At 37.6% G+C, this 26,321-nt stretch overlaps 1 protein-coding gene across 1 annotated transcript in view; it reads left to right on the top strand.

Annotated features, from left to right (window-relative positions):
- Positions 1-15,701, top strand: part of LOC141441112 (piwi-like protein Ago3) — a 40,289-nt gene extending 24,588 nt beyond the window's left edge. Inside the window, exons 18-19 of the mRNA XM_074105781.1 lie at positions 8,545-8,702; positions 9,142-15,701. Of these exons, the coding sequence (XP_073961882.1) occupies positions 8,545-8,702; positions 9,142-9,406 (423 nt within the window). The 3' untranslated portion in view covers positions 9,407-15,701. The remainder of the gene's footprint in view (positions 1-8,544; positions 8,703-9,141) is intronic.
- The last annotated feature ends 10,620 nt before the right edge of the window (positions 15,702-26,321 follow it).

Below are 26,321 nucleotides of genomic sequence, written 5' to 3'. Positions count from 1 at the left end.
GTTTGTTTTCAGAGTGGACAGTATAGACGACACGATGACCCCGAAATCTACATTCGAGAAGAAGGAGAATGGAGAATTAATAAAAATTTCATATATCGATTATTATAAAAAGTCGTACGGGATCGACATTTTGGATTGGAACCAGCCAATGTTAATATCCAGGTGAGAAATTAACTAATACTCGTCCTTTACGACGCGACCATGCCTACATGGTATCAGCAACGGCTTTTTTCTGAATACACAGAACGTGGTAACATTAAGAAGAATAAGAATCATGTGTTTTTGCTTACATAAAGATATCTCCATTTTTTCGCTTCACCTGCTATTAATTCAAATTGAAAAATATTTAAATCGCATACAAGCATAGTAAATGTGAACAAGTATGCACACTCCGAAGGGGGTTTATTTTTAGGTTAGTTTAGTGTAACTTCAATTGTACCTTTTTAACCATTTTATTGTTTTCTCCAATTATTAAGTGTTAGTTAAAAATCAGCTTAGTATCAATTACGAACCAAAGGTCAATCAACTTTTTCTTTTTTTGTTATTCTGTCCCGTTGTCCAACAGACAACAGTAAGAGTTTCTTAAGAAATGTTATAATAATGCTACTAATGTGCTTGGGAATCCAAAAAAATAATGGCCTTGTATCTACGACAAAAATATACTCTGCATGAATTTTAAACAGGGGATTTTTAGGGGACGTCGCCATGGCAACGAGGTACAAGAAAACGTTGATCAACACAAAACTTTCTGATACAGGGAAACAAAACGCATGCCTGGCTGCGAGGCTCCTACAGAGTTCATGATCTGCATCGTGCCAGAGTTGTGTCAGCTAACCGGCTTGTCTGAGAGCCAGCGGACGAATTTCAGGCTCATGAAAGACGTCGCGACGTACACCAGGATCACTCCTAACCAGCGGCACGCTGCCTTCAAGAAGGTAACAATTGAGAGTCAAACGCGCTACTACACTAACCGCGATGAGACTAGGAATGAGACTGTCATCAGTTATTATATCCATTTTTTTTACATGACTCAGTATACACAGCCTTCCATCACCTCCTACCTACGGTAAGACCACAAAAAGGCGCTGCCTACACTGCGCCTCCTCAATGCACGCCATAGCCCGCTACAATAAAATAAAAATAATAAATGTCCATGCCAATTTCTTCATGATCGGTTGAGTACTCAAAGCGTGAAAGCGCTACGAACAAACAGTCTCATACCTATATAATATAATTAGCTTTCGCCCACGACTTCATCTGTCAAGAATTTGTTTAAGTATCGCGATCCTGCGGGAAAAAATTGGTTCAGCGGTTTAAGCGTGAAGACTTAATAGACAGACAGTATTTTGCTTGCACTGCAGTGTTGCTTGATTTTTGTTTGAACGGTTAGCCGGACATACCTACTGCAGCGTCTTAACCTTTTGACCGCCGTAGTCATAGCCGTAGTGACATAAGACACCCTATATCCAGCCACTATCACCGTAGTCGTATAATTAAGACAAAATGTCATATAGTTTGTAGGTGGCGATACGGGCACGTACGAATGAAAACGTATTGGCGGTTAAAAGGTTAATAACTGATATAACTGAAGAAAAAATTAATATAAGGTGTTCATGCGTATTTCTCTAAACAATACTTGCAATTGTTAAAAGTTCAATACCATGCTTTTTTATTTTATAGTACATCCAGAACGTTCTAGAAAACGAGAGCGCTCGCGATCGCCTAAAAGGCTGGGGACTTAGCATAGCTCCAGAGACTGTCAACCTCGTGGCCCGCACCCTGCCGCCGGAGACCCTGTACTTTGGCAAGAACGCTACGGTAGTAGGGAAGCCCAATGCCGACTGGAATGGTGATGTGACCAGGAATGCGGTGATGCAAGCTGTGGATATTATTAGATGGACGATCATATATACGAAGAGAGACGAGCAGGTTACGAAGGTAAGTGAATGGAAAGTTTATTTAGAGAAAAGTGAAGTGGTTAGACATACAAACTCTTTGGTTTAATATATGGCTTGCAACAACGGTAAATTAAATAAGTTTTTTGGCACAAAAACATTTTGTAAACATTTTGTTTGTTGACTTGCACTGTTATCCTATTCTACTGTTATGTAATCTAAGTTTCATGTCAATCTGACAATCACTGGAAGTGGGTTAAATTCGTGTTCCAAGATTAATACTCACGGCAAGTTAAATGAAGGCTTGTAAAAAGTGAAGGAGTTAAACATAATAAATAACTGTAAATTAAAAAAAACAATGGGAATTTCATTAAGACGGGCTAACTTTAATGCGGGCGAAGCCGAGGGTTAAAGCTAGTAAATAAATAATGATTCAATAACTTTTTCATCTCTCCTGTTCGGAAAGTTTAATTTTCATGGGTAGATAGTCGGGTGGAAAATTTTATTTTTCGATTAGCCCCGGAGTCGAAGATAGTTGATTTACTTTAATGACACTTTTTTTTTCACGTTTCGGCATGGCCATCTAGATGCACGTTCGTCGTGACCAAGAAGCTTATATACAAAACAAGAAATTTGATCTATAGTTACGTCACGAACATATTCCATCTCTTTCTTTAGTTAGGTTAAGAAAGAGATGGATGTCATTCGTAAAATGTGAAAGAAAGGGATGGAATATATAAATAAGTAATAAAGGTCAACCTTCTTCGTTCGGCGTTCAACCTCCAGTTTTGTAGGTATATAAACTCCTTGGTCGTGACCAACTCGATTTTTTTTATACTCGGCCGAGGCAAGTGGCCAGGTCGAAAAGGTACCGTTGGAAGTTGGGTATAAGTAAATTCAATTTACTGAATACTGAAATTCAATTTAATGATATTCACTTTTTTTTGTACTGTTTTACATTCCTCACAGTCGAAATGAAAAGTAGAGTGTCTAACTCGGGTGAAATTACCCATTTCCCCTCGAACTATTGGAAATATCTCAGGTGAGATGGGTCACTTTCCACCCTTGGTTATCAATCTACTATTGCTCTTCAATTTCTTTAACAACTGCAATATTTTCCTAGGATTTCCTCTCAACATTGAAACGCTGTTGCGGCCCCATGGGCGTGATGGTGCAGGAGCCACAAATGGTGATGCTTCAGAACGACCGTACGGACGCATACGTGCAGGCCCTCAAGAAATCCATCACGTCCAACACGCAGCTGGTCGTGTGCATGTGCCCGACGTCGCGCGACGACCGCTACGCTGCCATCAAGAAGATATGCTGTGCTGAAAATCCTGTGCCGTCGCAGGTATTTCTTTCAAAGTCAAAGTCAAAATATTTTATTCAATTTAGGCTATAGCAAGCAAGATTTTATGACATTATAAATGTAAAAAAAACGGGTATGATTTTATTGGTCACCTAATTTATGCGTTTTCGGTGACCTAATAAATAAGATTTGTTTCTAAAATAGTAGATCTGTCACCTAAATTGAATCTCCAAATAATATTAAAACGGTTACCTAAATATTATTTAAAACTTACTCGGAAATAATATTGATCATCAAATAATTAAACTGAAATTTGACGATAATGATATAATAATAAAATTTCCACAAATTACACAATTGACCCAGCCCCAAACTGAGCAAAGTTCGTTCTATAGGTGCTAAAAACAACGGTAGACATACATGAATATATACTTAAATACATACAAACATCCAAGACTGAAGTACTTACAACAAACATTATATTCATCATACAACTATTAGCAAAAAATGTTCAATTCTGGCACTTCGCGGCCGCTGCCGCGGCACCGCCGCTCGGCTTGCGCACTGAGGGTCGCAGTTCTACCTAACACTCTTCCTCGCTTCGCTCGTCGCCATACGTAACCAGACCTGCCTAAGTAGAATAAGTAGAAGCATCATAAGGAACTGATCTATTATTTGGTGATCGAATTCTGATGATCAAACTATTTAGGATACACGTTTTACATTAATCTGATGACTCATACTAAGAGACAGATTTGATTAATTTGATGACCATTATATTTCTTAGGGATCGATATAATAATTAGGGTATCGCAGTTGAGTGACAAATCTAAATTTAAGTGACAGAAAGTATAGTCCCAAAAAAATCTACCACCGGTTCGGAAAACTCTGTCGAAAAGAATCCGGCAAGAAACGACAAGTATTTTTTAAACAGATTTACAATATTATTTAATGACATCTATACATCACAAGTCTTAACAAACTACATTTTTAACTTTAGTAATTTATTGAACAGGCGTTACTTTGCGTAGGCAGGCGCGGCGCACTCCGCGATATAGTATGATTCTGTAAGTATCAAAACACCCCACGCCGGCGTCGTCGTTAACTCACGGCTATGAGCACCATGCACGTTGCGGCTCGAACTAGTCGCGCCGCGTAACGCTACGGTAACTGGTGATTTTCGTGAGGATATTAGAATATTCTATCATGAAATGAAATAGCTGGTGTTTCGATTTTTGATGACCATGGTATATATTTAAATTGTTACAGTTTGAGCGCTGATAACATGTTCTGATATAATTCCCATATCGTATTACCGGTTCGAGAACCTTTGTTTTCAAAAATGGTAAGAAACTCCAGTGTTTTGTTTGTAACTAAAGTTTCTATCTATATTATTTAATGACTATCTATACCTCACAATCTTAACAGTATTTTTAACTACATAATTTATCTGAACAGGCGTTTTTTTTTTTTTTGGCAATTCGCGATAAGGTTGATTCATATCAAAACACCTTTAAAGGGCTTACACCGCCTATGCTGTTATAACATTACACTAACTAACCTAATTCTGTTCGAAACCATATTATGTGCGAGTGCGACAAAAGAACAGATAGGTAATTCGCCATTGCCACTGCGGGGTGTACAAAACCTTTGAGGCAGCCGACGACGCATTCGGCACGCGACCTTGTACAATTATCAATTTTCTTAGTAGTATGTAGGCACGTCAATTTCAAAATGCTAGAAAACTAAGCTATTTGTCCGAATTTACTCTTAAGTTATATGTGAGTACTATTTTTTTATTGATTCACAACCCTATCCTAAACCAAAACATAGGTGCAGAATAATAACGACCTTCGCGCGCAGCACTAGAGTTCAATGTTGTTTGGTGGTGCGCGGTGATTTTGCTAATAAAAATTATGTAGGCATATGAAATGGCGGGTTTCGTCAACATCAAAAGAGAGAACCTTCTGTGCTTGTACTATTACTTATTCTGTGGCGTAGGTAGGTATCAATGAACTAAATACACCAAAATGAATGAAGCAAAATTACCCTAAGTCATATTATGCACGCATGTATTGCCGTGTTCTGAATGTAATTTAGAAATTGTCTGCAACCACTATTTTTTCTACGAAACAGCGTTATGAACTTTTGTTTGATTGATACAGACTTTCGCTACAATTTTGCGCTCATTCTTAAATCCGTTTGCAGGTAATAAACGCGCGTACTGTGATGAACGCGCAGAAAGTGCGTTCGGTGACGCAGAAGATATTGCTGCAAATAAATTGCAAGCTGGGCGGTACTCTGTGGAATATCTCCATCCCGTTCAAGACCGCCATGATTGTCGGCATCGATACTTACCATGATGCTGGAAGAAAGAAGCGGAGCGTGTGCGGTGAGTATCCATGTTTATATACGTGACATGACGTAAGTTAAGCTGCTTCTAAGGCTGCGTTTACACTAGAGATGTGCAAGGATGTGTTTAGAGGAATTTAACTAATAGAAACGCTTCATTTACATACCTATTCTCGCTCACCTCAGCTGTTTCCACTAGAGCTGTGCTGTGCGAGGATCGGTAAATGAAGCATTTCTATTGGATCATGAAAAAAACCTTCCTCGCAACACATCCTGACACATTTCTGGTGGAACCTAACTTACGAGAGACGAAGTTATTTTAGTATAGGTAGGTAACAAAAAAAACCGAATTGATAACCTGGTATATATTCGACCTATACAGTTTGCAAGATCATTTTGATCGTTTAAATACCCAACCTCCCCCTACTTATGGTCTGTCCCAGAATTCGAGATACTAAAATGACGTTTCATGTGTTACCTGTTTTTGCGTCTCATAAATAGTGATGTGCCGCAACCGGTTACTACCGAAAGATTTCATAGGTACCTATGTATCTATGTCGTAAAATATTAAGATATGAACGGATCCGTGATGTACTAAAATGTAGGGCACTTAGGACATTCTAGAAAAGGTAAAATAGGTCTAATAAAAATGCGACCGTTTTCGAGATATTTCGACTTTTTATAGATGTTGATGTTTAAGTTTCAATTTCATTCTAAGTAAGTTTTACATTAACTAAATAATATGAAATAATGAATATTTGATATATTATTCTATGATATGAAAATCAAAATAAAAACACGAGAAAACGCACTGATCACATCCGATGACAATACGAGTAAAGTAACGAAAATCGGTTGAATACCACTTGAATACGAAAAACATGAACAATGATATGATACTGAGGGCCTACTCCGGAATTCGAAAATCAAAGTTCGTACCGTAACATCCCTCTCACTTACGTATTAAATTAAATAGTAGTGTCAGAAGGACGGAACGACACGAACTTCGATTTTCGAATTTCGTAGTAGCCGTGCTGGCCCTGACTACGAAATGCAAAACTCGAACTTCGTATGTTGCCGTCCGCTGACGCTTATCTCATTCAATACGCGAGTGAAAGGGACGGTGCCATACGAACTTCGTTTTTCTAGTTTTGTAGTAGCATCTGTATTATTTTTTACGTTGGCACTAAGTGATGAACACTGTATTTTTACCTGTGCTTAGATTTAATCACTTTATCGTATGATAAAGTAAAATGGAAGTAGAATATTGAATGCTTAATGTTATTTTTGCTATCGTAAAATAAACATTTTATCGGTTATTTACGAAACCGAAATCACGGAGCAGCACTGTTCCTTTTATGCTGGCCACATTATTTTTACGTTTGACATTTCAGACTGTCATTTTAGTATCTCGAATTCTGGGACAGACCATATACGGAAAAACGGAACTTCTCCGTCTCCCTACTTTGTAATAGGAATGAGTCACTTTAATAAGTTAACTTTTATTTTCAACTATCTTTTGTCGTTCAGCTTTCATAGCCTCATACAATCAGGCTATGACCCACTGGTACTCGAAAGCGGTGTTCCAAGAACGGGGCCAAGAGATCGTCGACGGGCTAAAGTCCTGCCTGGTGGATGCACTGAAGCACTATCTGCGGGTCAACGGGACGTTCCCGGACAAGATCATCATGTTCAGGTAAGTGTTTAGCCACCGTTTGGTGCTGTCAGTGATGACATAATATGGAACTAAGACATCCCTCATAAAATCATAAATCTCCAAGTCACAAGTGGACAGAGCTTTGCTTGGATCTATGCGGGATCAAACCAGAGCTGAGGAAATTTGTTGAAGACCTAAAGTAATCGCTCACTAAATTGCACCGCTTAATAGTTATTTGTCAAAAATTTCATTTTTAATGCAAGCTTCTTTGCTGACTGTACTTTTTGTTGACTGTACTTGCATTGTCATCCAGACTGTATTTCCGTACCAAATTTCAAGTTAATGCTATTAACTGTTGAGGAGTTCCGTCCTGCGGAGGCGATCCCGGCTGGACCGCCAGGATGTGACCAGATTTACACATATATGCCAAAGAAGTTAATCCGACTACTGGAAGTGGGTCAAATTCAATTTGCAAAATTTGATTACAGGCAAATATCAGGACAGGTGAAACTAAACTTTTAAAATGGCAGTAGGTGGGACATTTAACTAGGAGAGCTGTGCCCGTATTGTCTTACGCTCTGGTGCGCTCATTCACTATCTCTTTTTACCCCGCATCCCATACCGTTTGACAGAAAGAAGTAGTGAGAACGATCGTGATCTCTAAGACAGATAGACAATCTGGTTTCTTATTAGGGCAACCACTTACAGTAGAAACTCTGTCAAGAATGAATGACAATGACTTTTTCAAGATGTCTCCCCATAGTGCGCGCACGTACGGAACTATCGGTCCGCAATATCGACTCCTTAACTGGCTTTTTACACTTACTTATAGGTAGTGCCACCTGAGCTGAGGCTACGCACACAAGAACATGTCGTGTATGCACGCACGCACGCACGCACGTCCGCACACGCGCGCACGCACACACGCGCGCACACACACGCGCGCACACACACGCGCGCACGCACGCACGCACACGCGCACGCGCACGCACACGCGCACGCACACGCGCACGCACACGCGCACGCACACGCGCACGCACACGCACACGCACACACGCGCACGCACACGCGCGCACACACACACACACGCACGCACACGCACACGCGCACACACACACACACACACACACACACACACACGCGCACACACACACACGCGCACACACATTCATTTCATTCTCCTTTCGTGCAATCTGTTATTTTAGTAGCTGTGTGTGTAATCATTCACTGCAACTCTCGTGGTACTAACTATACGAATGTTTCTAAACAGGGACGGTGTCGGCGACGGACAACTGAAGGTCGTACAGGACTACGAAATCCCGCAGATGAAGATCTGCTTCTCCATTGTGAACGAGACTTACAAGCCGACGCTGACTTATGTCGTCGTGCAGAAGCGGATTAACACGAGGATATTCATGCGGGCGTCGTCGGGCTTCGAGAACCCGCACCCTGGAACTGTGCTGGATCACACGGTCACGCGAAGGGATTGGTGAGAACACTTGTATACCGTGTTTTTCTTAAATACCGTTTACTTCAGACGTAATTTTGTAATTAACTTTGCATTTTTTTCATACATGTGATAACTTCATAGTCATTGTTAAAGGTCAAATTATAAAGACTTTGATCTGTTGACGCTCTCTTAAAGTTAACGGAAATAAAAAATAACATAATGCAGAGTCCCGGCCGATGTTAATTTGTATTATATAAGATTATATATTTCAAAACCCAATAAATAGACTGATACTATCCGGGGTTGCTTTAGGACTTCTTCAGATTCTCAGATTAGAGAACAAAGACAAAATTAATTTTGTTTTTATATTGTCTATTTATTCACCTTCAGTCTCACTAGGAAATTATAGAATCATGAAGTACTACTTGTAAATAATAATTGTTTTCCTATTAACCCTTAACTATATTGAACTATACAGGTACGACTTCCTCATCGTGTCTCAGAAAGTGAACCAGGGAACGGTGACGCCGACACATTACGTTGTCGTCCACGACGACAGCGGAATGACGCCGGACCAATGCCAAAGATTGACGTACAAGATGTGCCATTTGTACTACAACTGGCCTGGCACAGTCCGCGTACCCGCCCCATGCCAGTACGCCCACAAACTGGCATACCTCGTGGGCCAGAATATCCATCAACAACCGTCCGAAGCGCTTTCGGACAAGTTGTTCTTTTTGTAAATGCATTTTATCCTATTACGGCGGGCAGATTGTTCGCAATCTACAGACGTTGTTCCTAAGACTGATTTAGGCATAGGTGTCATGTCATATTCATTAGCGTCTAAGGAATGTCATTTACAGTCGGCAGCGGATGTAGATGAGCAGTTGTGGTGCTCAAAATTATGTACACACGACTCTCCTGCCAAGGTAATAAGCAACGTAACTCCTCATCCACTTCTGCTGCTGACTGTAATGGGTGAAACGAAGCGAAGTATCACGAAAATTTGAAATTATATCATTTTGTAGTCGTAAGTAAATCATTATTGAACAAAAAAAACTTCTAATTCTATGGGGAACCACGTACCGAAAAGCAACGTAGCCGTCATACATGATGGTTTCTTATAGTCTGGTCGCGACAAGCAAAGTATCTGCGGGGAGTTCAAAGCCAATCTTCGAGGAGAACTTTGAGAAACGCGTTTATAGCAATGGATGTTTTCGGGCTGATATAATGTAGCTAAGCAGAGGCGTCTTTTATAACTTTAGCGCCATCTAGGAAGCGCGTGGTCAAAATGGAATAGGTCCAGTGCCGCGGACGGCGCCCCTAACACCGCTGCGCCCGTGTGCAACGCACGTCCTGCACTATAGGTAAATACGCCTCTGTAGTTAAGCTGAGAACTGCTTGTTCTTAGAATAGTATGGTATTCCGTCTGCTTTGTTCGGTTTCACCCAGCATAGTGACAGGGCTTTCGCCGTAGTCGGTTCGGTTTTATGCTGTCGATTAAGCTCCCATTTGATTAAGATCTGCTCGGAATTATAAAGAAATAACATTTTTGTTTGACGAATAAATTAGTAGTTTTAACGTCTATTATCATATCAATCAACTACATTTCGTTTTAAGTTGTTAGTTTTAAGATGTGCCATTCAAAGTTTAATTAAAATAAGGTTGTTCTATTTTTAAGTTGAATCGATATTCGACTTTTTGATTAGTGAATGCGAACCGGTTTTCAAACGATAATCGAACAGGTAGAAATCGGTTTGCTTTCCTAGTAAGCTTGAAACCCACTGACAAAAGACTGTGGACACTGTGGAGGAGCGATGCGGCACGGCGCGAAAGCGGTACCAGTTATAATATTCGAGATAACATGAAAGAGGCCACACAGAATACCGCGCTTCGCTTATTTCCCGTACTACGTACGTCCGTACGGTACACTGTGTGGCCTCTTTCTTGTTAGCTCTAATATTACAACCGGTACCGCTGTCAGTGGGTTTCAAGCTGTAATGTTATAATGACTCATGTAGATTATCTTATAATTTGTCTTTTATAATAATACCTCTCTATTACTGTCAATGTAAAATAGACAGAACAGATTTAACTATCTCTAAATTACAGATTAAAATTTAAACACAAAATAAGATAAGTAAATGTAGATAGTATGATTTTTTGTACCTGACTTCTTCGTCTTATGATGTCCACGATACCTATGAGGTACCAAATATTTACACTATTTTCGCAACACGTATAAAGGCATGTATGTTAAAAACAACCAAAAGCAATTACACAAAAAACTGAAAAATAAAAATTTGGTTAGAATCGAGCAAACACATGCCCCCCGATGCCGATTATAACTAAATAATGTTTTCGTTTCTGGTTGGCAAAGGCAAAAGTAAGTGACAGGTACAGTCGAGTTCATAAACTTGTGAGCAAAAATTTAAACACGACTCTATTCTTAGCGGCATAGATGCGTGTTCAGATATTTTTGATCAAATTTTGGCACACAAGTTTATGAACTCGACTGTAATAACAAAATGTTAAGATAGCTGAAGCTCAACAAGAATAGAATTAGGGTTAGAATTTATAATACGCAAATTATAAAATTATAAAATGAATCGCATCTAGTAAGGTTACTGCCGTGTTGTAATAACGAAATATTTGTATCCCACGGCAGTAACGCGATGCTAAACTTAAATTTAGTTTTTTCTGTAGAAAATATTCCCTAATAACTCCAAAACCTCATTATTTGCCACTCTTAGATACTGATGGAGGCTATTACATAAGAGTGTTGTACCACCGGCTGTGTTCGGAAAGAATATTGTATTTTTAAGTATTCCAGAACAAAGAAATAATAAAGACATTATTATCTAGCCAGTTTTGTAATTGATGATTGAATCATCGTTATCCTAAATACTTATAAATATGCGAAAACGTGAATGTTTGTTTGTCCTTTCATGGAGCAACGAAGCATCCAATCATTTTTTTTTACGCAGACATAGATAAGGGTCGAAAAGTAATCGGCTGCGTTGCCGCCAGAAATGTGCAAGGAATGTTTTTGTCATGACATGAACCAATAGAAACGCTTCGTTTACCTATCCTCGCTCCGCGGCTGTTTCCACTAGAGCTGCGCTGAGCGAAGATAGGTAAATGAAGCGATTCTATTGGTTCATGATAAATAAATTCCTTGCATCGCGTCCTCGCACATCTCTGGAAAAAGAAAGGAAGAAACAGAAATTAAGTACTGTGGAACGCAAGTGAATAGGCGGATGTAAGCTAGATTTTAAATAAGCCTAGACCTAATGTGATTTTTAAGTATCTTGTTATATAATAATTAGATTTATGGTTCTATGAAGTGGTGCTAATTGTTACAGACCTACTAAAATGTCTAGAAATATATTTAAGGCACTAATCAACGGTCATTAAGAAATAAATCATGACACTTTGCACAATTAGACTAATAAAATATGTAGATTTTGACTAATAAGATATGTATCTAGAAGATATAAAAAAATAAAGAAAGGAAATACATTTATTCACAACAACACGACACAACAATGTTATTACAAAAAGACAACACCAGGGATAGTGTGTGTCATTGCGGTTGCTAATCTGATATAAAGCTGAAGCATTTACAATACCAGCACTGTCGGTGACATTCTGACCTATTTTGGAATATATTTCAGTTCGCAAATCAAAGTACATGAAGCCAGCGTCGTTGTGATTTTTTAATAGTTATATACAGCGTGTATTTTTGATACAACCTCAAACTTTAAGGGTAGTTAGTGAAGGCCCTAATGATCACATTTTATTATTTTTCAGTAAAAAAAAAGACTTATTATTTTCCTTATAAAATTAATTACCACGCAATATATCACTACTACGTGATACTGCTTTGTTTTTATTATTCAAAACGTCGCACTTGTTGACGTGACCGGCTGACAGAACGTTTCATTCTCGTATCAAATTATTGTATGCATTACATTGCTGCTCGAAAATATATCAAAAATATATTACGCTCTGGTAACAATTTAAAATTAACAATTGGTTTTGATATCGGTTCGCAGCACTTAAATCTTCGTCTGGTTACAGTTTGAAGTAGTATCAAAAATACACGCTGTATAATCGCTGACTCCCCCCATAAAGAGGTATAATAATGACATATTATTTACCAAATTCGGTTGAGCCATTGAGTAGTTACGGGCGGACATTGGGATCGAACATACAGGTCAAACACATAATCCTCGTTTTGGACTTCGCCGCAGTTGGGTAAAGAAAGATGCTATGCTGACTATTGTCACACGCAACTAGTATAAATAGTGTTTCTTCATATGAATGACAATGTCAATATTCAGAAATATTGGTGTGCAATGTGTCAGGATTTACTTCATAACAGCCGTTGACTGTAGGAGATAATTATTTTATATTCCTGTATTGTAATTTACTCTTTAGTTGGCTAGTGCGTAGATATTGTAGGAAATGATCCATAGTTTCTCGCAAACGCAACCACACACTTATGTGTCCAAGAACTTTAATGGATGTAAACTCTTATGCCGCACAGTTTAACATTACAAAAATATAAGTTAAACGGTTTTATTGCTAAGATATAATAATGTCTATGTACCTACTACGGCGAATTTCTATTATCTCTAGTCAACCGCTTCATATCTAAAACTCCTTAGTGCCTTAAGATGAAACCAGTATGAGTTTTGCCAGTGATGACATATGGATCCGAGACGTGGCACTTCACTTCACTATAGGCCTTATTAATAGGCTCAGAGTTGCTCAGCGAGCTATGGAGAGAGCATACCTAGAGCTATGGGGATTGCTTGGGGTTTCTCTACCTACGGGATCGAATCAGAAATGACGAGAAGTAGACGAACAAGGTCGCTGACATAGGCATGCGAATTATACAGGCTCGTAGCACGGAGAACAGATAGTTGCTGGGGCCGAAAGGTTCTCGAGTGGAGACCGAGGATCGGCAAGTGCAGAGTAGGACGTCTACCAACGAGGATAGACGTGTGACCTGGTTAAAGTCGCGGATTCACGGTGGATGCAAACCGCTTCCAATCGAGGCAACTGGAGGTCTATGGGGGGGAGGCCTATATGTCATGATGATAATGATGAACCGCTCATATCGCTATGTTTTGATGCATCTTTCTCAGTAGGCAACTTGTTATTTTGGAGCTGGCTACCGTCGGCGCTGCCCCCGAGCTGCGCCATCAAAATCGGCAATTTCAAAAAATAATATTTCTTGTATTTTAAAAATATACAATTTTACTTACAAAAGTAACGAAAAAAAAAACGGGCGGAATTATGAATCTCGACTCATTAAAGCCCTGTCTTCGACTTCGGGCTTCTAATAGACTCTCGTTCGTAATTCCTTAAATTACAATGTAGTTTTTTTTGTGGTTGGTACTTATTAGTACTTATAACATTATCTGCATCATTATTGTTTCTTAACAATAAAACCGTTTAACCTTTTTTTTCTATTTTTATTCTCAAGTTTTTATTTTTATATGAGCCAGCTTAGATTTGGACTTTATTTAGGGAATTAAAACAATATTTAATTCTGGAATTTTGTGACGGCGGCCATCTTGGATTCACAATGATACTAAATATCATAATTGTATTATTATCAAAACTAATGGAACCTCCCCCCCACCACCACCAAAAAATTAAAAATACTGTCATAGTGCTGATATGTATTCCTCTCACTTCTATCTATTGTAAAGTGTTGCCTGGAAGAGATAGCTCTGAAGCAATATTGCTGCCTATTGCTTACCTTGTATATTCTACTCTATGTACCTGTTTTCTGTATTGCTTGCTTCTTGGTGGCAATAAAGATTGGATCTAAGTACCAGATTTCAGATCAAATGGTCTACAGGAAAAGGGTAATTATTTCAATTAGGTATAGTTAGTCGGAAAAGTTTTTTCATCAGACTTGCTCGTAAACAGTGTCGTAACATGCAGGCTATCTTGGTTTCAACCCCCCAAATAAAACCCTCGACCTTTTGTTCATGTCACGAAACCCAAGATCGGTAAATGAGTCATTGTGCGTAATAATACTGCTGCGCGCGCTGCTGCTGCGCTAGCTGCCGCAAGAGGACCTGCGCACGCACGTCAGGCACATTCTGCGGATGGTGAGGGTGGGCGGGGTGCTGGCGCTGCCAAGAGCGCAGCCAGCGGTATCGCCAATTTAAAAAAAATATTAGTTTTTCTTTTACAAATATACAATTTTACTCGCAAATGTGATGAAAAACATGTCGCACGGGCGGTACAGTCAAGGGCAATGATATCGACACGGCCAAAGTTGCAAAAATATGTATACACGGCCTTAATGTTAAGTGCATAAAGTCGTGTATACATATTTTTGTAACTTTGGCCGTGTCGATAACTTTGCCCTTGACTGTACTAGAATTACGAAAATCGACTCAGTCTTCGACTTCGGACTTCTAATAGACTCTCGTTCGTAATTCCTTATTTACCGCCCTTAAGACTCAAATTACTATTTCATGTCAGTCTCTATGACATTGACATAGGATTGATTTTTAATTGGCCTGTGTAAAAAGTTTCAGTACATCAATACTGGACTTGACTCGTACATGACAAACAACATACAGAAAGAACCGACACAGGCCAACTCAGCCCACCGTGTAGTTGAAATACCTCAAACGGGACTTATCACCCTAAAACACACGAGTAATATTTACCTCGACGTTTCCCACCCATCACCAGACAAAACAGTTTTTCAGTTGTTTTGCAAGCATAATATGATATGACGTATCTTGACTAATAAAATCATTGGCGACTATCTAATGAAAGAATCTGAAAATTTGAGCAATTTCCTACAAATGTATGTTGATTATGCCGATTTTTTATGTAACAAGTATTGTCAAATTGCAGAGTCGCTGAGTGATAAACAGCGGTTAGTGCTGCTGGTTGCATTCAGCGTTTACTCACTTGTGATAATTGTTATGTTATCGTATAATAATTAGAATTTTGTTAATTTGACAGTTTTGTTCAATAAATCTACTTTTTTCTTTACGTTTGTTTTTTTTTTAATCAATTTAACTCTCCAGGGATAGGCAAAAGAAATGGTATCTATGCAGCGTGTTGTTTCATCCTATGAAGCCTTAAAGCCATGTTCTTTTGGACCCATATATATTCTTTATTGACAACGTTTGTTCAGGCCTAAGTCAAGTAAGTAAAAGAAGTTACTATACAACGTGTTATTTTTGACATCCGTTAAGTTAAAGGGGACAATCAACAGGTCTAATGAAGTTAATTTCTCTAAGACACTAGTGGCCTAACTCTTAGGGGCTGTTTCACCATCCATTGATTAGTGTTAACTGGCGGTTAGGTGTGATGCCGTCTCTATTTGTTTTGTTCAAATAGACGGAGACGGCATCACATTTAACCGTCGGTTAACGCTAATCAATGGATGGTGAAACAGGCCCTTACTGTTTAAAAGATAAATCAAGAGTTAAGATAATTAATATTAGCAGTAAAACAGCGTGAAGTTCCTTAATTTATGTTTTTTTTCAAAGTCCATAACTAATCCGTCTTTAATTCACACATATTTAGCAAAAGAAAGTTAACCTTTTATAAGGCCCCATTTATTGGAGCATACTATCACAAAATCAACAGCTATCGAATACATACTTACCTGACAAAGGATATTTTTTAAATCTAGTAGTATTTCCAATGATTACAATGAATATTGTAACTTATTACTGAAACAATAAGGTAAAATTTCCAAATCAATGCATGTGGTCGCTAAATCGCCTCTACCTAAATAGGTACCTACGTGGATTTTTTTGATAACTCTATTATGTGTTACGTCAATGTCACTTGTCCAGTTTGTTTATTTTACAATTTAAAAATTAACAATGAATGTGAAGCTATTATTTTATTTTCGAAAAAAAACTTTTTTTTTCAATTTGCGATAAGTATCATTCTAGTCTTAAAAAAAATAGGGTAAACCATACAGTAATTGCCCACTTATTTTTTTAAAATGAAACAACAATAATACAAATAATTTAATGATAAAAGCGACTACATTATTTTAATTAGCACGATATTTGTTATGATTTATCATTACTTTTCTTTGTAAATTTTTGATTTAATTCAAATGGGCAATTACTGTACCGTGGCCAATTACTGTATGGTAAATAGGGTAGTGTATATTTGGCTACCCCACCAATTAGGTACTGAATATATCAGGAGTGATTGTAGTCTGACGACAATGCGAGAGTTGTGGGCAACCGGTGGATGCAAGTGGCTAGTTGTCGTTCATTGTGGCGTTCTAAGGGGGAGGCCTTTGTTCAACAGTGGAGGTCTTTCGGCTGATGATGAATGTAGTCGGACGCAATGCGAGGTATACGTCAGTAATGATGACGTGGGTTTTGTGTAAGCGTGCAGTAGGTACCTAAACCCCTCTGGATTTTTGGAGTAGTTCTTAATGGTCGAAAAGAAAATGGTTTCCCTGTATCCTGTTAATGACATTGATAATAACCAATTATCATATCGAACTTACAGTCGGAAAGTCTTTCATACATAACCTTTCTATCCCACTTTGATAAGCCAAAGGCGCAGATTACCAGGGGTTAATTTGTGGCCAAAGGTTACCCACTAGAAACGGTGTACAGTTACGAGTACCAATGTCCGACACAACAAGCGTGCGTAAATATCTGATACGACTCTATTTTTAGGGCCGGAAGGACGTGTCAGATATTTTTGCACGCTTCGCTGTGGCAGATATGAATGCTGGTGACTGTACCTACTCGTACTGCCGTTTCGGCAAAATATTTTTCGCAAAATTTCACTTCCCACTTATCGCAGTAGTGTAATTTCCCAACGAATCTTTAGCATATTTACATTTCGCATTTTATTAATTTGGTCAAATTAACATGTGGAATCATTTTACATTGTCAAGTTTTATTACGACAAACTTTTATTAAGCAAACGTTTTGGCTAATATTATGTTCAAAAAAAATGTTTGTTCAAAATGACACTTCGCACACGAACCAACCACAGAAACCAACTGCTACCAGAAAAGTAGGTTAGGTTAGGTTAGAACTGCGCCCCCACAGAAACGAACTGCTACCAGAAAAGTAAGTTTATTATGCCATGCAATATTTTGGGAAGAGTGCTTTATTCCAAACGATACATTTGACTAAATAATACTTGGTAATATGAAACATGACTACGTAATTATTTTTGAAACAATAATTTGCCAAAAAAAATTACTAACTGTAAAATTGCGATAGGTTGTTTTAGAAAATGATTTTTTGCCAAATGATAATATGTGTAAAATATTTTGGGAAAAGTTTTTTGCTCATACATAAGTAGGCACAAGGCCAGCTAAAAATTAAACAGCCACAAACAGAATATTATGTACATACAAAGTTATCACTGGCAATATATTTGTATTGTATTGCATTAGGTATAGATAGGTACTGATAAGTATTTGGACTTGTGTGTGCTAGTAAATGGAGTTGAATCATCCCTTTTATTATTAATATAATACTACTTAGATTTATTTTCATGTAGCATTTTCTATTAACATTGTTCTTATAGTTCTATGTTGATTGACGTGATAAAAATGTATAAATATTTATTTCGTTACCTTTAGTTTTGTTTTTATTCATACTGGGAATGGAGATTAGACATTTTTCACTAACGTAAACAATTATGAGCGTTTTTACAATAAAATAATTATTCCAATTTAAAAATTGAATAAACTCTGATTGTGACGTCGAAATCACAGCAATCGGAACTTCTCTGAAAGCCGATCGAATTTGTCTAACCGTCCATTCGAATATTTTGCCCTAATTAGAAGCAATCGAGTTTTCGCTCGCGGCGTTACTTGACAGCAGACGCGAAGCGCACGCGCAAGGCACCACGGGAATTAGACAACCACCTACCGAATCATCACTCCATTTATGAACAACATCGAAAGAATCGACTAAGTTTATATACAATGCTGCGTTGTTGAGCAACTCCAAGTAAACGCATCGTGTTTTAAGAGCAATGTATTGATTTTCACAAAGTTGCGATATTTTCACTTGTGCGGTGGTAGATTTGGCAAAGTGGTCCATGGTTGATCACAGTGTCGTAATTTGACTACGGTGAGAATGCATTTTGTTAATTTTAAAAATAAAATTGCCTATTTAAATTAGCTTTGAGAATTAGATCAATAGCTTGACGTGATGATTAAAGGGTGAATGCCGTGAATATTCTCGAATCTAAAAGACATGATGTAGGTAATACCTACCTATTGTATGTTTGAAATCAAAACGCTTAAGTATTTTGCAAGTATGCCGCATAGGGTTCTTTTACATGTTGCTTTTTAGGGTTCCGGAGCCAAAATGGCAAAAATGGAACCCTTATAGTTTCGCCATGTCTGTCTGTCTGTCAGTCTGTCCGTCCGCGGCTTTGCTCAAGACTATCAATGCTAGAAAGCTGTAATTTCGTACGGATATATAAACTATGCCGACAAAATGAAACAATAATAAATTTAAAAAAAATATTTTAGGGTTACCTCCCATAGACATAAAGTGGGGGTGTTTTTTTTTCTCATCCAACCCTGTAGTGTAGGGCATCGTTGGACAGGTCTTTTAAAACCACTAGGGGTTTGCAAAGACGATTTTTCGAAACAGTGATTTGTTTGCGAAATATTCAACTTTAAAGTGCAAATTTTCATTAAAATCGAGGTTCAATTTTGTTAACATATTGATTTTTACATATAAAAATCGAGCGTAAACATAATAAAGAATAAAATTACATAGAAAGAAATTACCTACATTGATCTGTTACCTTACATAGGTACCTACTACTTAATTATGCCATTTATTTGCCTATGTAACCTAGTAGGTAACAGATGTAATGAAAAACCAACTCACTCGCAACAGGTACCTGTAAAAAGCAAACGATCTGAAAAAGTAGAAACTTCTAAACGGCTGAAGCAAATATTGAAGTTCAATAAGTTTATACCAAATGATTACGGTACCCTTGCTAAACTCGATAACAATCAGTTACTATTGCGTATAATGAGTGTAAGCATTATAACATATTTATGTAGTGCTGTAATATGGTTGAACATAATAAGTAAGTGTCTTGTATAGTGCAATACGAGCTCTAATTTTTGTGACGGGCCATATTAAAATTAACAGCACTATTATGTTATCGTCGAATGCCTAAAGCTTTAATTTCATTTGACGCCATTTGCTTTCCGTTTCCTATCTTACAAAAAGAATAAAAGTTACTAAGATCTGATTAGAAAGCGAATGAGATCATTTGTATTTTGTACGGATACCTATAAAAGCAACTTTATTTGTTAAAACTATTGCTAAAAGCTATTTTTTATAATATTTATTTAAACTAGGTTATATAACTTTAATTAATTTTCTTAAAATTTTATATTAATAAAGTATATTAGCGAGGGCGCGTGTATTCTTTACCAATAACATGAATATTTCAGCCGACAAACTGATGCGCGCAGCTCATTTCACTCAAAACAGTCAGAAATAAAGGCAGTAATACTTACACATTCAATATATATTAATTTTCACATTGATCACAATTTAAGTCACAATAATGTTGCACGATCAACAGCAATAGAACTTTACTGATCAATATATTTTTAAAATCAATAAGATTTTCTTTTTTACAAAGGAAATAAAACAGTAAGCGTTGTAATGAAATTTTATGAACAGATTGTAATTTTAAAAGCTATATATCAATTGTATTAAAGTCGCAAAAAATGCCATTTGTTTATTCATATGCTCATAACTGACTTTATTAATGATGTAATACAATAATTGTAATGCTAATAAAGAGCCTTTTTAAAGCTCAACGCTGTCTAAAGGGGGGGGGCCCAAATTTTACTTAAAAGAGTCGTACAAAAGAAATACAGCTGATATACGATTTTGTTATAATGCTTTAGTACATGAACTCGTGCTATCATAAGTTTGTTATAATGGTATTTTGTGCTACCTGGGCAGCTATAAGGATGGCGAATCTTTTAGTGGGTAAAATTTGGCCATTTTTTATGAAAACGATGTGAGATGCCATCATAAATAGATCTGTGAACTATAGGCCGTCCGTAGTCTAGAATTCAACTCAATGTTGGTACCTACCTGATAGACAGGATCGTGAAAATTAATGAAAAATCCGTATGTAGTTAAGCGTGGCAGTTTTAAATTCATAATTTTTAGCGGTCAGTAGAGGTACCGATGAAAATGATCATCTTATTATATTTTCAGATTATCTAAAGTTCGCATACTCTTCGCTAGTCATACCGTAAGTTTTGTCTGAATCTTCGTTTGTAATATTCATGGTCATCCTATAGGAAACTATAGGTTAGGTTAGGTTAGGTTTGTTTTATAACAATTCTGAACAATTATTGGATTCAGAGAAAAAAGAGTTATGGCAAACGATCATTCTGACAAACATTACATTCGGACTTTCAATAAGTTTGCGAGCCGATATGGACCCTCTTCACTGATTGCCATGCCCTTTCGCGACGCCAACGTACTCCAGCTTTACCTATTTTCGGTTAAAGGAAAATATATCAAGTTCTTCACCTTCATGTCGTTTTAACACTTGATTTGTTATTTACAGAAGTACATAGCAAAGAAAGAGAAAAAAAAAAGAAATCACCAAATGCCCAGGTTATCATCACTGTACCTATACCTAGACAGGTAGGTATGAGTATACATAGCATAGGTAGGTACAACTTTAAAACACGGCGTGCGCCTAAATTAATTGATCCATTTGCACTCCCATGCGCGCATGTTTTAAAGTTATCAGCGCCAAAATAAGCACCTGAACCATATCACACTTCTACTCTACGGTGTATCTACCAAGTTATTTGTTTTGAACATAAAGAGAATGCTTAATCGAGGAGTAGCTATGTAGGTTAATATTGAGTGAGCAGGTGAGCCTTGTTTACCATGACTAAGAATTACTTGATTACAAATCCGCGATAATGTCGGCATTAGCTGTAACTGGTCGAAATACCTATCAACCATTACATAAAATTATGGCTTGTTATATTCAAAAGCGTGCTTACAGTAAGTAACAAGCATTGTGCTTGTGTTACATCGATAACAAAGTTCTAGCAGCTCTCCGTGGGCCGACATAATCTACGCCGGTCTGCGGCTCCGAACAATCTGAAATACCGACGTGTGTGGGTGTGCTACGTTTCGAGCGAAGCGGCAGTTCATCAGGAGTGAGAGGGACGCACGCATACCGAGTGAGCGGTGCGCACGAATACGCAACCCGTGGGAAATGCACAGTAGTGGTCAGATCAGAGCGCGCGCGCGCCGGCCCAATGCACGTATTATTGTATTCGTAACTCTGCCTCTACGAACGGCTTATGGCTTATGAAAAGAGAACGCGTTATTTATTTTAAGCTTCAGTTATAAGGTTCAGTTTTAAACTGTGGGACTGGGATGTTTCGTATGTAAATTTCTGGTTAAAAGTATGTAGGTAGTTACGCGTGGAGTATAATGCGGTGATTTTTTTACCGATCGATTGAGGTTTGCGGCGAGCGGCCGGGATGCAAATGCGATGTTTACGAAGTTTGCCGGCACACCCCTAGTCGGCATCGTTATGTTTTATGTTTTAATAAACTCATTATGGACAGAACTGCGGGCAAATAGCGAAACGATTTGTTGCACGTTGCTCTTGTTTGTTACCTACTTTAGTAGCTAAAAGGAATAGGCAAGGCAAGTAGAGACATATTTTAACTATTTGTCAAACAGATGTTTCTATTTTTCCTCCTTATGATCATTCAGACATTTCTATTCTTAGATGAAAAAAGCGTTGATGCTGATGATTATTTTATTCACTCTTCAAGTCTTAGCTTCCATTACCCACCGAAAGCTGTGACCTTCAAATAACAATGGTCAATAATTCGTATCGTCAACCCACGCAGGACTTTTCGGCTGGCCTTTAATTAAATAAAAAATGTAAATTTCTTCACTCTTATATGAATATGGTAATACTTGTTCTTTATAAGTATATTATTAAGTTAATCAGATTAAGAATAGCAGACGCAAATAGAAGCAGATGTCAACTTTTCCACGCGAATCCCTTCTATTCCGCGAGGAAAAAATAAGTTTTTCGGGGAATAATAAAAGTACATGTACCTAAGTATTTTATTTAGTAAAAGTGCAGTGCCTTTAGGATAATGATAAAAAAGCCCAGTTAAAGGTGCTGCCTACGAGACATGAAGATATTTCAACTAAATTAGCCAATTTTTTAATCACACAGCTGTAAGTGCCAAATGGAAAGAGTGGAATGTAATATGGAAGTCTGACTATACAGTATTTCTTTAGCTATTAGAAGCGTCTCTACAGAATAAATCAAAGAAAAACTTTTCTTTGAAGTCCAGCGTGAATGAAAAAATGTGATCAAATTAGAAGTTTCTTACGGGTAGTCTTGTTTGTTTTAAGCTTAAGTATTTATTTTTAAGCTGTTACTTTTTGATTTATCTACGTACATTAATTTGAAAGTGTCAATTCTACAAACTCTAGCTAAAATAAAGATGGTTTTGGATTGAAACGGCAACTTTACAACTTGGAAAATTGTACGTTACTCGTATCTAACCCAAGCCGTAAACAATACTTTCAGTCCCATTCAACCTCACACCCATACATGGACAGCTTGAAACAACGGAGGGTTGGTCACATCGGATACATATCTTAATTAGGCCTCACAAGGCGTCGATCGGTTTCTTTTTTTAACCGTCCGTCTTGGGCGACCATGACGAATACCTATGTATGTACGTATAGAGTTTTTCAAAGCCCTTTTATACCAACCAAAACGTACTGTAGATCTTATTCAGTTGTAAATAAAGGCTCAAGTTTCGGGACCAAGAGGAAAGCTAGCTGGCAGTTAAGAAAGATTCGGCCATAATTTAGAAGATCCATTGACAAGCTCGTTTGTTTTTTTCACCGTAGTGTTTAATGAATTGGTTTCCATTGGCTGAGTTGTAATGAAAGAGTATGAATGAACTCGTTAGGTGACATGACGTTTTAAAAGGCCTTTATGTACGGTGACCTACTATAAAAACTGAGATAGGTTTATTTTAGGAATTAGGATGATGATGATACCTATGAGACGGTTAATTGCTGTGCTATTTGAAATTATAATAGCTTGGCGTAGCTTGACATTTAAAGGTGAGAGATTAAGAATAATACTTGTCTTATATACATTGAGACATGTAGAGTTTTACGTTCGTAAGTAGGTATACCTATGTTTTTAAATCGGAAAATCAGCTTCAGTGATTACAATAAAATTTGCTACCTAGCAATTTTAGGGGGAGAAATGTCTGGGAACAAGGCTTTCTCTGCATTTGCAAATTCCAGCTAAAGATCAGTCGCCGGAAACTTTTCAATAATTTCCACTTATTGGCGTATTAAATACTTCGCAAAGTCATACTCAAATTCGTTAAACTCAACTCTTAACAAGGAATATTATACCCTCATCTAATTAAAATACCACAAATCAACCACTTCAGTAGCTACACTTCTATTAATTCTGCATGAACCACAAATGTCATCTACTTATCCTATTAATCCAAGAACACCGATTTTCAACCGACCTTATTATCTAACAGTATAGTCTCGAATCGTGTGGCTAGTTTTATTAGTGATTTAGTTGCAGCCAGGGCACGACGGTAGTAAATAAGGCAAGCGTGAGATACCCTGCAGAGTTGGCATCAGCAAAATGCACCCGACAACGCTTAGTTCTTCACTTTGCAATAGTTCGAATGTCTGGCGCTTGCCGAATGTTTTACAAGGTTCAGAGAATCCGAAGTTGTTTTGTTTTTCGTTCGATAGTATTTTGTTTGCAATGCTGCATGAAATATTGTGTCATATACGTTACGTGTATGCCGTAGGTATACTTCGTATTTTTAGCATTAGAAAAAGGGTAAACAATCTTGACGAGTATTTTTTTATTGAAAAACGTTAAAAACAGTAACTGTTACTTATGATACCAGAAGCATGTTAATGATTATATGCCTTTGTTAATTGTTGTATATTTGCGGTGACTTATTTTTCAAATCTGTTTTTAAGAGACCTTACCTTCTTTCTAGTGCTAAAAAAAGAAGTATAGTTGGGGGAATTGGGTGAAGAATTAGCGACAGATTTCTTGTTTAAAAAATATATTATAAAATATGTAGCTGAGTGCTAATTAGACGCAATTAAGTTGCTTGTTATAGGCATTTTATGACGATCCCTCTGACAGGATAACCTTCACAAAAAATCGACTTTTTGACATCACTCTACGAGAGTTATCATTGTAAGTGCCAGCCTTTGCTACAGCGATATTGTAGTGTGACTCTACTAGGTATATTAAACGAAGACATTATAGATAGGTACACAGATAAGACATAGAATCAATCAAAAGTGTATTTCGGTTTTACATCACCTCTCTTCTTAGGAAGATGTAATTATTCTCTATCTAGATAGGTTATTCCAGGAAAGAAACCTGTACTCCAGTAGCTGGCTTTGTTCCATTGAGAGCATCACTGATATTATGATAGCACGAGATAGGTCAAGAAAGCTTTCCACATAGAAACATAGAAAAATGGGGTGCAAATTTCTTGAAATTGTCTTGTCCTTGTTATATAGTTTTGTACTGTTGGAAACATTTTGATTATAATTTATTGAATCAGGCGTCACTTTGCGGAGGTCCATGAACTATAAACAACTAGATAGGTACCTACTTTGCTAACTCGCGACCTTACGAAAGCTATGTCTATGCAAAAAAATGTGTTTATGCGGCTCCTCCGCCTCCACACTGTAAGAACACACACATAAACCCAATTAACACCATACTACGCTGACACGTTTCGAACTCAATCAGAGTTCATCATCATTGCTCTGTTTATACTTTTTTTTATGGTATAGGGGGCAAACGAGCAGGCAGATCGCCTGATGGTAAGCGATTACCGTCGCCCATGGACACCTGCAACACCAGAAGAGTCACAAGTGCGTTGCCGGCCTTTAAGGTAGGAGTACGCACTTTTCTTGAAAACTTGAAGGTCATATCTTCATTTTGAGTATCTTTCCACTCTTTCCTGTGTTCTTTAAGAAGTCTAAATGTACCTAACACTTGACTTTGTCATTATCAATAAGTACTTTTATGTATCTAATCTATGTATGTAACGGAATCTTTGAACTTGATTTCCACCTACTAAATATTGTTATGGTAGTTACCTGCCTACTGAAAAAAAAACTTGGCAATTAAGTATGTTATAAGAAGTTCTAATGGCAATGCAATAGTCAGTTATTTATATTTTCATGGTTTCACATTTAGCAATTACCGATTTTGAAAAATCATTTTCAGTAGGTACCTAATGAAGCAGTTCAAGATTGTAACCTAATTTGTAATGGTAAAAAAATGCAGCACACAAAAACATTAGTTAACAAATTAATAATCACGGTTAGACTTGTCCCGATCATCAAAACGGTTCTCACTTGCTTGAAAATAAATAAAATCCGTCTAAGGGATTTGTCGATCGGATTTAAACAGAGTATGGTGGGTTTCAGCCGCAGGCGCAGCGGCGTGGGAACGGTGCTCGCGCCGCGTCACTCGTTGATTTAGCCCGTAATGCGTAGTTTCATTGGCTTACTAAGTTAAGTTGAA

Source organism: Choristoneura fumiferana, chromosome 23, assembly GCF_025370935.1.
Source record: "Choristoneura fumiferana chromosome 23, NRCan_CFum_1, whole genome shotgun sequence".
NCBI lineage: Eukaryota > Metazoa > Arthropoda > Insecta > Lepidoptera > Tortricidae > Choristoneura > Choristoneura fumiferana.
This window is presented reverse-complemented; position numbering and strand designations above follow the sequence as displayed.